The 17,425-nt window shown below is 40.7% G+C and overlaps 1 protein-coding gene across 6 annotated transcripts; it reads left to right on the forward strand.

Annotated features, from left to right (window-relative positions):
- The first annotated feature begins 897 nt into the window (after window positions 1–897).
- On the forward strand, window positions 898–17,370 carry anln (anillin, actin binding protein). Of its 6 annotated transcripts, none has more exons than XM_074687138.1 (25): window positions 898–1,091; window positions 4,056–4,197; window positions 4,280–4,690; window positions 4,958–5,286; window positions 5,454–5,760; window positions 6,104–6,306; window positions 6,388–6,495; window positions 6,588–6,699; window positions 6,894–7,207; window positions 7,299–7,438; window positions 10,049–10,190; window positions 10,298–10,433; window positions 10,596–10,778; window positions 11,072–11,198; window positions 11,320–11,368; window positions 11,992–12,045; window positions 12,133–12,177; window positions 12,630–12,662; window positions 12,793–12,811; window positions 12,998–13,110; window positions 13,292–13,345; window positions 13,570–13,656; window positions 14,555–14,662; window positions 15,082–15,254; window positions 15,406–17,370. In XM_074687138.1, the coding sequence occupies exons 1-25, from the start codon at window positions 1,074–1,076 to the stop codon at window positions 15,518–15,520; spliced, it is 3,522 nt and encodes a 1,173-aa protein (XP_074543239.1). In that variant the 5' UTR covers window positions 898–1,073; the 3' UTR covers window positions 15,521–17,370. The 6 variants fall into 6 exon arrangements, with proteins under 6 accessions (XP_074543239.1, XP_074543240.1, XP_074543243.1 ...); XM_074687139.1 differs by having other exon boundaries at window positions 5,457–5,760; XM_074687142.1 differs by lacking the exon at window positions 13,292–13,345.
- The last annotated feature ends 55 nt before the right edge of the window (window positions 17,371–17,425 follow it).

Raw genomic sequence — 17,425 nt, forward strand, 5'->3', positions numbered from 1 at the left:
GAAAAATATAAAACGTGAACTGTTGGATATATTATTCAAAAACCAGTTAAAGTACTTTGTATACGATCAAACGTTAGGACAACTATTAAGTGTTGTCCTCACTATAAGATCAATGTGTTTTCTCGAATTGTCTATGTCTGGTTTTGATTTCATTCATCAGTGCTTTTATTAAGCACTCTAATTACCAAGTGATAAAACACGTTGCATAAAAGAATATTTCGATGATGATGACACACTAAGTAAATGCAAGCGACAGCTATTTTCTATTAAAGCTTTTTGTGATTAAGATTTATTGCTGAGAAAATGATGTAAGGATGAGCCTCAAAATTACCACTGATTATAATTTAAATGATGTCACATAATAGCCTATTTATGCATCTATAAAATAATAATAAATAGATTTAGTGGACACTATATATTGCAAGTAACATTATGCCAGAACTTGTACGGAGACGAAGCTGTTTTTAGACTTTCATTCATTCTTTCATTTGAAAATGTGATGTGCAATGTTGACTGGGTTTTTATAGGATATCATTTTATGGCATAGGGGTTAATATGGAGAAATAAGTACATATCAGAATATGAATTAAAAATAGCATCACATGGATTTATTGTTTAGAATGAAATCATCTTAACCGTAAACTATTCGCCAGGTGAACTGTATACGTTAAAGCCTCATGTCTAATTGGTTGTGTGTAGTATTTGAATACCCAGATAACTGGCCCATAAAAAAATGTGATGTACTTGAAGTCATATTTATTTCTGTCTCTGGGTGGTTCCTTGTTGTGGAGTGACAGTTTCTTTCCAGTATTCAAACGACCTGTGATTAGCTGAGCACTTGTGACAAAGAAAAAGTCTGATTGGTTATTGGGCCTCGCGTCAACGGTTGGAGTCTGCGCAGTAGGCGCAGCGCTGAATTTCAAATTTGAACATCGTTGTTTTGTGAAGCAGAGAGAAGAGAGGCTGAGAGGCACTCAGCTCGTGCGTCTGTTTTTAGTACACAAAGTGGTGTACGAGATTTTTGACAGTTAATATTATTTTCATATTGCTCGAGTAGGAATTAGGCACCAAGAATGGATCCTTTTACTGAGGTAAGTCGGTTAACTGACTAACAAACGTTTGGTCGCTAACGTGGCATGTGTTGCTCCCGTACGATAGTTTATGGCTTCCTGCTAACATTTAGTATGATATAGTACTATGTTACACGTGATCAATACCGTAAAAACGTATAGACCGTGACAAAATATGAAATAATAATAGTTTAAAGAAGGTTATGTTGCATGCACTGTAACAGGGTCAGCGAAAACATGTCACGTGTCGTGTCTTTGTCTTATCAGTGGTCTTCAGCCACAAACGTGCAGTTAAAATAACTAATATACTCTTAACCTCTGGCAACTGTACACGATCTTCCTCGTACTTATTTCACACTTGCTGTGGGGGCTACACAGGGCCACCGCTGGTGTTTTCCCTGGAAGCGAGTACTGAAAACAGAGGGCTTTGTTGAGTTAAATGGCAGAAAGTGTTCAAGGAGGGAGGGTCAAAACACCACAAAGTCACAGGAGCTGAGTGAAACCATGAACTCTCACTCCATTATTTCAAATAACTTGCATTCATTGTTATTTAGAGTGAACTACAATGACACATTTTCCCCACATTTTAAAGATAATTTTAGGACACAGCTTGCTTGCACATCAAGAGTTTAAGAGTGAAGAGTTTTAAAGCTCCTGGTGAAACTTTTAGTTGACTGATTTTGGTTTTCTTTGTGGTCAAAACAAACCCACTTGTATGTACATGTGTTTACTTGTTTTAATAGTTATAAGTGTTTTTTTTTTTTTTTTTTTACCAAAAATATCACACATCTTTAACAAGACCTTTGCCAAGGCTGTGTCCATTAGATGCAGTAAATGTGATGCAGCATCATGAAACTAAACATAAAGAGGTGACTTTCACTGACTTTCATGTCATAAAGCAGGTTCAGTTTAGTAAGAAGGTGTCTCTGTGGATAGATGCAACTTTAGTTAATCCTCTGATCACCCTTTCACCTCATAGAACATTAAAATATGCATATTCATACAGTTATAACTTCAAAGACACACACTGCAGTCTGTTAAACATAACACTGGTTAGTTTAAACAGCTCTACCTCTATTTAAGGCAGTGGTATGTGTCAGCTCTGGATACAGTCCAACCCTTGGCCCTCATTTCTCCCTTCTCCTTTTTAATCTATTTCATTGTTTTCCCAGCTAAAAGTTGGAATGATTGCATCTATGAACCATTTGGGTAACGTCAGTATCCGCGCCAGTGCAGTTTGAAAATTCAAATCCGGGGAGTAACGGGAAGGAGTGGCTCATTCCTGGGGAATGCTGCTAAAAGTGACTTGAGGTTTTCCACACTGCCTGGAGAAACAGTGCAGCTGCAGGAATGTGTTGGGGCTTGCAGTTAACAGTACAGCAACAGTAAATCAGATTGTGTGACAGGCTGGGTGTGAGGCCAAGGGAAGGGAATGTCATGAAAGGAAAAGAGGAAGAAAGAGGGCAAGCAAACAGAAGCCTTTTTTTTATCTCTGATGGAGGAGTGGGTTGTGTGTCTTGATGCTTGTAAAAGTAGAGAGACACACAATGCACTGTGTCCTTACCCACTTATTTGCTCTTTGTGCTGCAGATATCCAGAAATCAGCCTAATTTGGTCATTTCAAAAAAGCTAAGACCATCTGATTAACATGCAGCCGGTCGAATGCAATCATGAAAACAATCAAGTCTCTGACTCTATGTCACACACAGCTCACTGAGGGACGTCACAACCTTATCTGCACGGCCAGAAAAAAGAGTGGTTAAAGTTCTTAAAAAGCTACAAAACTTTTCAGGGTGATGTTGAAATCCATTTCAAAGTCACCAAAAGCTTCAACTCAAGACTCAAAATGTAATGCCGTTGGTCAGTCTGACTGTCTTAAGTCATACTTGTGTCTGTGACTTCTGCACAACTGTAATTTCAGCAAAAGTAACTGTACTTCATTATTTTCAGCTCTATATTAAACAGAATTTAAGTGTTTTTTTCAGTTTGAATTTAAAAAAAAAATAGGGATGTCCTGATCACGTTTTTTGCTCTTCATCCGATTTTTTGATTTTGAGTATCTGCCGATCCTGATATTTCCCAATCCGATCTTTCAGCAATGCATTAAGAAAAAAGAAAAAAAAAAACGTCTGCCTTGCAAACATTGCAGCTGGAAGTTGGACTGGCTTGACTTTCAAGCGTAAAAAACTTCCAAACTTTGGGCATTTTCTCTGAGTCATCACACTGCTGCTGGAAGTAGCCTCATAGCATTAGCCTCCTGCTGTCGTTACCGTCGTTACTAGAAGCCCGGGCATCCTCCTAAACGTCACTTCCTTGCAGACTTCTTAAACAGATCTACAAGCTCACAGGGGTTGTAGGAGAGACACATTATGAGCTTGTAGGTCTGCCTTTTTCTGCGTATGTCACTGCTACAGATTGCAGTCTCGCCTCACACTGCTGTGTGACAATAAAATGAATGGTGATGTGCTGTTATACACATTTTAATTAAAAACAAGAACTAAGGCCCCAGGCTTTTCACGATTCCCCCTCCCTGATCTCCAATCATTAAAAAATGTCGTGATCAGCCCTGATTCCTATCATGTGATCGGATCGGGACGTCCCTAAAAAAGCTTGAAGTTTGGTAGAGAGAGTCTGATAAAACCAGGTGTATCACCTGTAGAGGTTGATGATGTGCCGGTGACAGAACAGTCAGCTAAAGACAGATTGTGATCTGGACAGAAATAAGAAATGGTTCGACTGTGCTTGCAAACTTTCAATTACCCCTTATTTTCCCTGTAAAACAAGCATGGCAACACCATTTGCAAAGTCATACAAACATAAATGCCCACATAAGACTTTCATGGTTTCAAAGTTGCACACAGGAATTAGAGTCAAGGGTTGCTTTGACACCAATGAGACATCACACAGGCGATGTTTTCATCCTTTCTGTTTCTGAGCGTGTAAAGCAGCTGTTTGAGAAGTTTCTTACTGCTTTTTGTTAAACAGAAACTGTTGGAGCGGACTCGGGCTCGAAGAGAAAACCTTCAGAAGAAAATGGCAGAGAGACCGAACGCAGCAAACAGACAGATGGTGAAAAGGCCGCTGGCTGACACAAACAGCGTGATCAGAGAGACAGTCGTTGATAAAGGTAAGAACAAGTACTTTTGGCTCGTTTATCACTGTGTTGCAGCTCTGCTCTTTCCTTATACTTCTCCATCTTTTCCATTTAGCTCCACAGGCGTCCTCCAAGCCTTCCCCCTCTAAGCGCAGTCGCTCAGGAGAAAATGTCCTGCCTGCACCTGGGGAGGAGAACCAGAAGCCAACCACGACACGAGCTGTGTCTCAAGTGCTTTCAGATCCTCCCACAGATAAGAAACCTCCAGCTGGTCCCACTGGTGTTCGATCTGCTTCTTCCCTGGAGAGAACCTCTACCAGGCCCGTTGTTCAGTCTCAGCCAGAGCCAGAGGAGATGGCGGTCACTCCTTCTCCTGACCCTTCAAGCAGCAGAGAAGCAGAGGCTGTGCCTCTGAGTTCAGCCACACAGAAGAGCATCGAGCACCTGGTCGAAGAGCCAGCTCCATCTGCAGCTGGAATGAAGTCCCGTCTCCAGAGGCTGGCAGAGCAGAGGAAATGTTGGGATGGTAAAAATAATCAAAATAGATGTTACTCCAACAAATGTTAAAACTGTAGAGAAAACAGACAGTTGACAAAAACATCACAAATTCTAAATGCTGTGGATTTTTCTGTAAGTCTTTCACATTTCAATCTAGTTTTTGAAGTTCGAAGAAAAAAAACACCTTTCTGATTTTTCTTTTATCTTTCCATTGCCGTGAAGAGTCTCAGGAATTCAAAAGCTGTGACTGCTGATTGCTGAAAAAAAATTGCTATCACTCTTCCACCTTTTTTAGGCACCTCAGATGATGATCCAGACTGCACCCCTCTCCCCGTGATGACGAGACAACCGGAGGTCCCAGCAGCTGTCCCTCCTGCGCCCTCTGGTACTCCACTGGGGAGAAGAGGACGACTGGCCAACCTCGCCGCCACCATCGGCTCCTGGGAAGACGACCTGAGCCACGCTAACATTCCCAAAGAGCAGGCAAAAGAGAAGCCTCGTGCAGCTTTTCCCAAGGTAGCGGTCCAAGAGGAAAATGTGGCTTTCAGCACTAAACCAGGTGCTGCTGGCCATGTGGAGGCCAAATCATCTGCAAGCAGCAAGGCAACATCCAACTCTAACCAGGTCAGTTCACCTGTGATTAATTTTAAACAATCTGTGGAAGACTTTGTGACCATCCCTCTCTGAAGTGGCTTACGTGCTTGTCTTTTTTTTGCCTAATGCCTAGTTAAATGACTTGCCTTCACCTTTCTTCTGTCATCCCTCAGTGAGATTCTCCTTTGTCTTCCCAGCAGGTGGTGAACTCTCCAGTAAAATCCAGCAAAGTTGTTTTCCCAAGCCCTCAGAAGGCTGACGTTCCTGCAGCCAAGCCAACACCCCAGTCAGTCCCCAGTCCCCAGAAGAGCTCCATCCAGGCTAAAGCTTTTCCTTCCAGTCCCCAGAAAACTGGTCCTTCCTCTTCAACATCAGTGCCTCAGAGTCCTTTAAAGAACCCTGTCCTCTCCAAGGGTTTAAATCCCAGCTCCAGCCCCCAGAAACCAGAACTTCGGGCCAAACCCTCTGTTGTCCCCCAGGAAAAAGTGGCAGCTGGAGGTCCTGGTGAGTGTTTTGGTATCAGATAAAGCAGAGGTGTGCAGGGCTTTCAATGCATTTAGGAAGTGGTCAGCTAAAAAGTGGTACCACAGCATCCCCTAAGATTTGGGAGTTTGTGAGCAGTCTGGTAGCTTTGTAAAGAATCTTAAGCTGAAACCAAAAGTGTAATGAGTAGAAATAAAGCCAGGGTAATAAATAATATGAAATACTTGGTTTTGCAGCCAACTTGATGACAATTGTCCTCAATTTAAAATCATATGCAAGATTTTATTCTCACCATAAACCCAATCACAGTTTTTTGTGTCATAGCAGATTTCCTGAAATTATTATCTTATTGTGTTTCATACAGGTGTGAAATCTTTCCTGGACCGATTTGGTGAAAGGTGTCAGGAGCGTACCACCCAGAGCTCCCCAGCAGGGGGCAGCAGTCACAACAAGACTCCCACTGTAACACCATCAGTCACGCCAAACACCAGACTGGTCCAGGAGAGGCTCAGAGCTGCCCAGGCTGCAAACACCGCCACCGCAGATCTCACCCTAAAACAGAAACTGGTAGGATAATGTCAGAAACACTTTAAAACACTGAAACACTGTTGCTATTTTAAATCACAGAAGTTGCCCCCCTCTTTTCAGGAGCGAGAGTCTGAGCTGGCTCAGATTCGCAGTCGCTTCCAGAAGGGAAACAATATGTGGAAAAACAAAGACGAAGCACCTGAAAGTAGCAAACACAAAGATGCAAAGGTTGGCCTACACTCATCTGAAAAACTAATGAGATATAACAAAACCATGCTGTGATGATAATCCTAAATTATGTTCAATAATGTGCTCTTCAGGAGCAGCTTTCCAAACCGGCAGAGGTAGAAGTTACCCCAGCCGAGCCAGAGGATGAACCTGCTGCACCCTCGACTCAGAAAACAGATACACCCAAAAAATGCGCTCCTTTAGGTATTCAGATGTTTAACATTCAAAAAAGTTTTTTTGTTTGATTGATCTATAATAATTACTCATCCATTCTGCTCTAGTCGCACGGCTTTCCCTCATTTTGTTGGAACACTGGTAAAAATTAGATCACCCCTAGTAAGTCATACATTGATAACTAACAATCTAATGTTTTTAACCTGTATTTTGTACTGTAACAGGTTTTGGGTTGGTCACCCCTCCAGTCTCCACATCCAGCCCTCTGAGGGTAGTGGCCCAGTCTGAAGAGAAAACCACCCCAGAAGAAGAAGAACAGGAGGTTGTTAAGGAGATAGAGATGAACGTGGACCAATCCGTGAACTCTGATGTTATCAACGAGCTGTTTGACGGGATCCTGGAGCAGAGTGAAGATCAGAATGATGATGATGAAGAAGAGGAAGAGGAAGATGCTTTGAATATCTCCTCCATGTCTCTCCTCACCCCGCTGGCAGAGACTGTGGCAGCCGTGGTGAAGAGTCCAGACAGAATAATGATGGTGTGAACCAGAAAGATGACTGTTTGTTTCTTCGCGTTGATATCTGAGTCACTGTTAGACCTTTATTTATTCAGACCTTTATTTTCTCCAGACGTCGACTCCAGCCAGCTCCTTCCTTGTGAAGAATAACACTCCAGATGGTGTTTCCAAACCAAGCAAGTTCCAGAGGACAAACATGGTCCGGACCGCCTCCTCTGACAGCATCGATGAGGAGCGCAAACTACCGTACAGGTAAGAGGAGCACCTGATCAGAATTTTCTGTTGCTGTAGCAGTTCATATTGTTTCTGTACAACCATCTATGCAGTCAGTCTTTAACTGGAAGTGTTCAGAGAGTTACTACACGCAACGGCTTCACTAGCTTGTACATTAAGGCCTTTGTCTTAAAGACCTTCATAAGTGAGAAAAGGAGAAAAATAAAAGTGTAAGATTTAGCAAATATGTTGTCTTTAATACATTTTCTTGTAGAATCCAATTCACTAACAGTTATGATACTGTGTATTATGATTAAAAACCCAGAGTTTGATTGTTTGTAATTATTAAATCCCTACTTTTAATTGAAAATTGTGCAAAGAACACATCAAGTGTTAAAACCAAAAAAATGAAAGTTTAAAGATGCTACGAGGAAGCTCTGTTTTAGGTGGACTGCCTCGCCACCTTCTGGCCTGGGGGGTATTCCACGAAGCTGGCTTAGCTCAAAGCCTGGCTTATTTGGGTTAGCCGCGCTAACTTTAGCGAGAGTTGGGTTCCACAAACGAGGCTTAGGGCTAGCGTGGCTTGGTAACCATGGTAAATTAGCCAGTGCGACTAGCCTGGTCCCGGGCAGGCTAAACGTCAGGCTTACCTTAGCTGCGTCTCAGAGAAGGTCAGACCGGCTTCTAAAAGACGCCTTGTGAACTGCAGGTGTCACATTAAATTAATCTATATCTGTAATAGATGATGTTCTTGTTCAGAAACATAAACTGAGACCTTTTGGTAACTTTTCTGACACCTGCTAAAAGCCAAAAAGTCAGAAGGATCGTGAGGCTCCGCTTTCACGGTCCGTATTCATACTGAAAATCAAGATCAAGTGAGCTTTTGTCCCTCAGCTCCACGGGAGGTTTCCGTCCTCCCTGAGCTCGCTTTAGGACACCTGCGTGATCCTTTGACAGGTGAACTGCCCCAGTTATACTAGACTGGAATAACCGTGAGTCAAGACATGTCAGATACTAGACTGTCTGTCCATACGGTAGGAAAGTTGGTGGCTGAGAGGTTAGAGAGTAGGGCACAGACGCACGGTGAGCCATGTTTTATTTGCCGCGTGGGTTCGATCCCACTTGTGGTAAGTATTTGAAATAACTGATTTTCTTTCTTCTGTCACCCTCAAAGTACAGTCAACATATAACAGAATAAAGGCACAAATTGTCTTATGATATAAAAGGTGACAACAGCCACAATTTTCCATAGAAATACCCTCCTTTACCGGCGGTCCGTTCTGATCATGATGATAATGTAAAGGTGATTCCACATGGTGACATAACTTTGTGTCTTCCTCCTTATTTAAATACAGGGCACTGTATCACTGACACATCTTATCTGACAGCTGAATCATCTCTAATAAAAAAAAAAGACATCTCATCTACATGTCTTTTTCTGCTGTTTTAGTCAGTGTTTGATGAAACATCACCCCATGAAGTATATAAGCCTATATATATGAACAGCTTTAATTTAATCAAGATCAATCTCCTCTGGGCCACAGCAGTGTGAGGAGCTTCAGAGTGAGAAGAAAAAGGGTAATCAAACTCAGCAGAAACAGTCAGTGTTGATTTGACACATAAGCATGATATTCTTGAACCAGCAGCGTCTCTGGCTTTGTTAATTGCCACCGTGTCACCCTTTTATGTGATTTTCACTTTGTAGTCATCATACGACTCCATGAGGGGTATTTTCTCCGCTGAGGGAAACGTCTCCGCTCTCGGTTTTGACATGATTTGGTCATTTCGACAATCGACACGTCGGGGCTTTTTATCTACCGCGGACGCGCGCTTAGCCGCAGCTTGGATCAGCCTGGCTTGAATAAGCGTCTCTGAAAATCAGCTGAGCCTCGTCAGTGGAACGACTTGCAGCTAAGATTAAAGTGGCCGCTTATTCAAGCCACGCTTACCGGCGATAGCCCAGCCTTCTTTAGCCAGCTTCGTGGAATACCCCCCTGGGCTCTCACACACACACACACACTGTGTTTGTTTTGAAACAAAATTTCTTTATCCAAGACAACCTTTTTCTGGATACACTGCGACAAGGCAAGGTATTATAAGAACAGTTATGTTGCTGTTACGTCAGTAGCTGTCTGTAATGTGTAATGTTAGTGAATCCTCTAGCAAGCAGAGCTAACGTAACCTCACTCTTCATTTTATTGATAGACTCTCAAGTTTGAACAGACCACTGCAGAATAACTGCTGACTGTGGGTTGGAATCAACATTGGCACAAAAAGATTAGCCCCTGTGTTATAGAGTGATACAGCCCGAGCTAAAGGCTAATTAGCCTTTAGCAGACAAGACTTTCGCAAGGTCACTTAGAAACCCCTTTACAGCACCTTTAATGAAAAACATGCTCATTTTAAATTTGAATGAAATGTGTTGCTGAAAACAAATAAAAAATTGGTGTCATTATGTCACATCTGACATAAAAAACAAAATTGTTTGTTTTTTTTCATCAAGGTTGATAAAAAAAATTGGAAAGGGTTTGTAGAATGTAAAAGATCACCTGCCATGCAGCTCAATCCAACACTTATTGTTTGTACAAAAGTTTTCTGTTGTCCTCCGTGTTTATCTGATCTATTTTTCTTTGGGTTTGTTTGTGTTAGCATTGATGCGTACAGGTCTACCAGAGTGAAGGAGACAGAGCGACCACAAGTGACACAGGTCATTGTGAGGAAAGAAGACGTTTCGAACAGAGCCGAGGAGCCAAGAGGATCCAGTCTCTTCAGTATCAAACAGAAGATGAAGGTTGGAATAAATGTTCTCAGACTTTATTCTGCTCACATGTGAAAAGACAGTGTGCAGACTGTTCCAGAGGTGTGTGTTTTAAGGAGTGTGTGTTGTGTGTGTTATAGATTCTGACCAATGAGCTGAACCTGCAGCAGACGGTCATCCATCAGGCCAGTCAGGCGCTAAACTGCTGCACAGATGAAGAACACGGCAAAGGATCTCAGGTGGAGGCAGAGGCTCAGAGGCTGCTGCTGGTAGCAAGTGAGTCTTCACCCTAAACATCCCACTCCTTTTTAACTTTAACTAGCATCATGAATCCATAGGGATGGCCAAACTTTTTTTTTCCTCATAGAATATGTGACGTGTGGCGGCTCCTGGTGGTTGAATTAGATCATAACTTTCTTTTATCTGCGTCTTTCTCAGCTGAGAGAAGAGAGGCTTTGAAAGCAGAGCTGGACCGCCTTAAAGGAGACCCATCAGGCCAGAAAAAGGCCCCTGCAGCCCCAGAGGCTGCTGGTATGTCTGCCTCTAAAGGCTCCATCACTCTGCAGGAGCTCCGTCTGCCTCTTAAGGCAGATTTTGTGTGCTCTACTGCCAACAAGCCAGGTAGGCTGGAATTTTATTCTACCCTAGTCCAGCGTGATACACCTCTGTTAGATAGTTTTTTCTTCTAGTCAGTAAAATGTTTTTCTGTTAAACTGTTGTTTTGAATGTTCCCTCTAGTAGACAGCTCTATGCATGAGTTTTAAAAACCTATGTGTTATCTCCTACTTAATTCTTGCTCAGTGTGGTTTCAGGTATTCTGTTTTAACAAGTTTAGATCTGGGATTGAAATTATTTGCCATCTGAGTGTCATTCGAGCTCATGGTTTTGATACCATTCTCTTGTAAATGTTTCAGAGTCGACCAAATACTCGTTCTTCATCATGATCCGAGCCGGAGCTGAAAACACTGTGGCTACACCGTTAGCCAGCACACACACAGGCCTCAGTGGGGACACACTCGCCTTCCCAACCAAGTTCAACATGTAAGGCACAAACTCCCACAGCATTTTAAATCTGTCATTACAGAACTGTTAACCTTCATGTAATTATCACACCTTATTAAACAAGGTGCATTTTTAAATTTATTCTCAACCGCTTTTCCAGTTCGGAGGTGTCCAGTAACTTTGAAATTGATATTGAAGTCTACGGCCTGGTGAGTTATTCTATCATTCATGGTTTCAGATGTTAAAATGTTCAAATGATGATGAAAAAAATCTTTGAAGACAACAAAACTAAATTCAATCAGTTCCCTACTGAATTTTGTTTAATGAATATTTTTAACATTTATACCTGAGGTTAGCAGGGAAGGTGTGTTTTACTGTTATTTGATGCTGAAATGAGAACAAAAGCAATAAATTGATAGCAAACTTGCATTACATGTTATGTTACTGCCTGCATATCTTAATTTTTTATTTTCATTCATACGTTTCCATCACAGCTGTACAAAAGCTTTTTGTTAAAGATGAAAGTGAAAACTTGATCCTTGAGTTGCTGATTAGTTGAATACTATGAAGTAATAAAGATCAGACTCTTGTATTACTCTTGTACCCATTTTTATTTTTAGGTTACTGATCATGTGACATTTGCTGTCTTGTCCATTCTTCTCGTTGATTCTTCATGATGACTCTTATTTTTTTTTTTATCAGCCTCTTTGTTATTACCCAAAGTGTTTCCCTGTCTGTTCATGTTGATATTGTTGTGGTTGTTTGTAACCGAACAAACTGCATAAATTCTTTGAGCTGCTTCATACTTATGATGATCTGATCCCCTCTGCAGGTGCAGAAGCGTGAGGTCTGCATTGATAAGAAGAAAAAACCAAGCAAGTCAAAGGTAAGCCCTGCTTTAACAAAGTATTTTCCTTCTCTTATAATAACTACATAATAAAAGGTGCTGAAACAAGTTCATGTGTGTGTCCAGATTATCTGGAGACAGGTTCATGAGGCCCATGATTTGTGTATGTCGGTATGAACTGATTGATCTTAAATCCCTCACATGTTGGTGGATGTGCACTGTGGGAATACACAGAGTTTATAGGAGGGCACTTGAGCTGCAACAAACTGTTTTCTCTTTATTATCACTTTGTCAGATGTTTTTTATCGTCACTTTCTGTTAGTCACAACATATTAGACACCTAGAAAAAATACTCCAACCTTAAATCTTCAAAGTTTCAGAAATGTTTTTTTCTATCGGGGTCCACAAAAGTTTAACTGTGATTTCTGCCCTTTTACATTAAAAAATGTGTTGTTTCATTGTTTCAGCTCTTTACTTTTTGTCACAGTGACAATAGGTCCCTTAATTTTGAGGTCCCCTTGTTGAAAACACTCAAAGATTAAACACATTTCTTTCAGATACTGTCACAGCTTTCTTGTCCAATAAACCTAAACCATGTTTACTTTGATTGTTCCTGTTTGTAGGCCATCACTCCGAAAAGATTCCTCGCCATTACTGTAAGTATTTTAGGTGACTTTAAATCCTGTTCTTATATGACATTTTTTTAGCTTAATTCATTTACATATTTATTGAGACATCACTAATGCAATGTCTTTCATGTTTTTTCTTTCATGTTTTGTCTTTTAGAAAAGTGGACAAACACCAGGTATGTCAATATATCCTCTAGGATTTTCTTTTAAACTACCAAAATGTCTTGATGATCAAAAGGCATAACCATATAGATCTTGGATTAAAGACCTTGGCACAAGAAAAGTGAAATCCTAGAATAGAAAAAGATAGGAAATGTGACGGAAAACTTAAAACTACTTTTATTTTTTTTCTTTATCTTTAGTTGTTGCCAGTCCAGGAGGCCCGAATGCTGTTCGCACCAGTAACTTTGTCCTGGTGGGATCACACAAGCTCACTCTGTCCTCGATTGGGAAAAAACAGTTTCCCCTGGAGAAGGTATAAAATATTTCCCCAGATTCTCCTCGTCTTAGTCTTCCCTACACACTAACACTGTAGCTTTAGTTTTCACCTTTTCAGAGTTGTGTTCAGGCTTCTCAGGGACTCACAGTAACCCTGTTTGCTCTCCTTGGACAGCATGTTCAGCATCCATTCTCCTGCCCTGCCATCTTTCTTTTAGATCAAGTATGAAGGAGGTGAAAGAGAACTTCTCAGTGACATGTTTCATACCAAGGTTACTGCTTGACCCTGTTTGTTTTTCTGTGTTGTTTGTTTGGGAAGAAAGGTGAACTAACTAATTAACTGTCCTGACACTAACAAACCTGCTCACCAAGGGGGTTGACTCTGCTCTTAATTTATATCTGAGGGAGGTTTTATTTGTCTAACTGTATTCAGTAACATTTTCAGACTGAGGTTATGATGTTTGATATTCACAGTGTTTCGTATTTTCATTGTAAGGTGCCGTTCTTGTGTCCTCTGGAGGGTCACGTCTTCCTCAAGATGCAGTGTGAAGTGGGCTCAAAGGTGGAGGAGAAAGGTTTTCTGGTGAGTGCAAGCAGATCATATCATCTTCACAGGTTAAATAATGCACAGATGAGCCTGACCATCACAGGGCTTTGCTACCTTTACCTTACAACACTATTAATGTTAAAGGAATAAATGATGAAAAATGTGAGCTGGGGGGAAGAAATGACCATACTCTATCAAGAATTTGTAGTACAGAGTAATTAGCTGTTAAGTCTTTGACAGGAGAGAATTATAAACTTTGGGGTCAACACGCCCCCTGCTGGACGAACTATGCAAAGACACCATTCTAAAAACACCTCCAGTGTTTTTTGTTTAGTCTTGTGAAGTCCTTGGTCTCTGGTACCCTGGGAATTTCAAATCCATTTGTTGAAAAGTTGCAGAGGGAAGAAAACTTCACCTCGCTCCTTTATGAGCGTGCACTGTCACCACCGTTTTGTGATGGATAACTTTAATCTAGGTTGTGTATTTTTAATTGCGTTCCTCATTCGAAGAGTACTCCTATTTATTGTTGGCAGTATTTACTTCTATTTTTTGATGTTTATGTTTAAAGTACACATCAAGTGAACAATGACTCAGAAACACAGGACATGTATCCCCCTATTTCCTCTTACCAAGAGCCTGCAGTTTCACCAAACAAAGATTTGCAGCTTCTCAGTTAGTTTTAAAGTTAAGCAAGGCCCAAAATAACAACTAAATATCTGTAAAACAAGCTCTTATCTTTGCTATTTAAAAGAAATAAATACATTGAATGACTCTTATGTTTGTTCCAAACAAGAAAGGGAAAACCAAAAAGCTCCTCGTTCCTACAAACCAGTATGTCAGTGTAAAGCTCGTGTTACCAGGTTTAGACCCCAGTGCTTAAATAATCTGTTTCCTGTTGCATAATTTCTAAAACACACACAATTTCCTCTTTCAGACAATGTTTGAGGATGTGAGTGGATTTGGGGCATGGCACAGAAGGTGGTGTGTCTTATCAGGGTACTGCATCTCCTACTGGACCTATCCAGACGATGAGAAGAGAAAGGTAACTGTGAACACCTTTTTTTATTTTATTTTTTTTTATGTGTGTGTTTGTTTTTTTGTTTGTTTGTTGAAATACCACTGGGAAACCAATTTGGGCACAAACTTTGTAAAACAACCCATATATTTGTCTTGCTCTTAGGAGAGCAGACAGACTTGGGGAGACTGGTGGAGATAAAGGCAGGGCAACAATCTAGTCATGTGCTCATGCGATTACAGGTTTCATTTGTTTTAGCCAGGAACGTCAGTGTCGTCCCTCTTAATTTAGTAACTTTAAAAACGTTAAAGTAATGTTCATCATGTGATCACTTGTGTGCAGAAATAGGGAGTTAAAAAGAACGTTTATATCCGGCCTCACAGCCAGGCCCTGTGTGATCTGTAGAATCTGTGTTGATTTCTTTCTTCTAACTCCTCCTCTGTCAGAATCCCATCGGTCGCATCAACCTGGCTAACTGCACCAGCAAAAAGGTGGAGCCAGCAAACAGAGAGTTCTGTGCCAGACCTAACACATTTGAGCTGATCACAGTGAGGCCACAGAGAGAGGACGACAGAGAGACACTTGTCAGCCAGTGCCAGAACACCATGTGTGTCACCAAGTAAGTCCCAACTGTTCATCACATATACACACATTAATACATAAAGGTTGTCCAAAAACATGTTACTATATTCATTTTAAATACTTCATGTTTTAAAACAGCACAATATTTCTATTGTACAAACAGTGACACTGTTTCTCTGTCTGTGCAGAAACTGGCTGAGCGCAGACACAAAAGACGAGAGGAATCTGTGGATGAAAAAACTGAACCAGATTCTGATGGACCTGCGTATGTGGCAGCCAGACGCCTGCTACAAGCCGCTGTAACCCCTGCACTCTGTCACACCCAGCCCTCTCTTTTATGGACTGTCAGTATCAGTGACACAAATACCAAGTGCAATACACAGTGAGAGTTCTTCAGGATTATTCCTATTGATGAGAAATCAAAAACATAAGATGGAGAGGAGGAGAGCAAATCAAGCCATACATTCAGAACGTTTCAGTATTCTGAGGAGGAGGTGTCAGCTTTTTGTTTATACATTACCAGTCTGTTTTGATGCTCTGATGTTTTTACAAGCTGTCGAGAATATTTAGTGAGCTCGACAGGTAATGCATGGCTTTAAATTATTTGTTTTCACAGCTGAAATCATCATATAAATGTTGAAATTACAGATGAATATTAGATTGAAGCACAGCCGTTGTATAACATTTTATCCTGCTTGATGGCACAGAAAAATACTGATACCTTTGGGAGGTGTTATCTTTATATATTAGCTTTTATGACTAATGCCAGGACTTTCAGGTCTGTTTTCTTCAATGCCATGTGCAGAATTCTGACACGCAAACTTTTATTCTCTTTGTAATGTTTGTTCGAGTTAATGTTACTGTTTCTGTGTGGTGAATTACTACTTATGGTCTGCTACAGATTCTGCACAATACAGACACTTTTTGCAACCACATATTGGTCCATAACTGTGTTTTTAATCACAAAAAGCAACGATTCTGAAAGGAAACCCAAGTTTTTATATCACAGGGATGACTATAGCAGGGTTCATTAATGTTTTCGGATTTAATTTGGAAATTTCTGGCCTCTTGATTTTCAAGCCAGATGTGGCCATTTTCGAGCAAGCTGGCTCTTTTTGAAACACAAGGGCTATGAAAAAATGTGTACTATCGAATGTTCAGGCCTGTGGCTAAACCTAAAACGAGATAAAAGCATTTTTTGCATTATAGTTTATTTTACTTTAAATTAAACCTTAATTTACAAAACAAATTTCCTGCTGTGTTAAAGTAGAAGACTTGAAAACAGAGGATGAGACCATAAACCCATGAGAAGTGTTAACCGGGAGGGTAAATCAGCTGAGAAGTAGCTTTGTTCTCTCATTGACTTCTATTCAATCTGGTTTGTTTGCGATCAGCTGTCGCCCCCTGCTGGTCATTACAAAGAATGCCTTTTTAAAGCACTTCTGCATAGGCTGCTCTTTATAAACGGGTCATTTCTATTTTATGGACAGTTAAAAACAACTGAAGCATTGCATGTGTAAAAAAGACTGCCCTCTGGTTGACACCTTAGAACAACACATTTTTAGCATAATGCTCATTCATCCATTCATCCAGGTTTACTACTTTCCCTGTCACTGGGCATGAAGAGGGGTCCACCTGGACAGGTTTATTTTTAGCTTTTGTACCACATTTAATCAGTCACTGGCTTGTGCATTGACACTGAACCATTATTTTTGGTTATCAAGGCTAGCTTATTAGCCGAATGTTACTTATGTATATAACATAGAAATTTACAGCTTTAAGTTTTAACATGGTGTTAGTGATAGGAGAGAATTTTGAAAAGCCAAGCTCTAAGAATAACTCATGGAGCACACAATCCTGTAAATTCAATGCTCCAGTTTTGATTTTATTTTGAAGGAGGCAGGTTCTTTTATTTGTAGTAATATATAAAATATATAATGTTGCTTTATACTCCCCTTGTGTTGCTAACAGAGTATGTAATGGATTTTGCAGGTGCATGTAAATGTGATTTCAGATGTTCATGTGTCAGCAGTCGATGAACACATGCTGACAACTTTACACAGTTTGTGCATGCCCTTCACATGTTTTTATCATGAAGAACATAACAGCAGGGAACAATTTCATGGCTGCAACACACACTTTAAAAGACTTTGTCGGGTGTTTGTGGAGTCTTCAATAAATGCCTGCTTTGACCAAAATAAATCAGGT

This window comes from Halichoeres trimaculatus, unplaced genomic scaffold (assembly GCF_033239565.1).
Source record: "Halichoeres trimaculatus isolate MK-OKI-2021-1 unplaced genomic scaffold, fHalTri1.1 fHalTri1_scaffold_14, whole genome shotgun sequence".
NCBI lineage: Eukaryota > Metazoa > Chordata > Actinopteri > Labriformes > Labridae > Halichoeres > Halichoeres trimaculatus.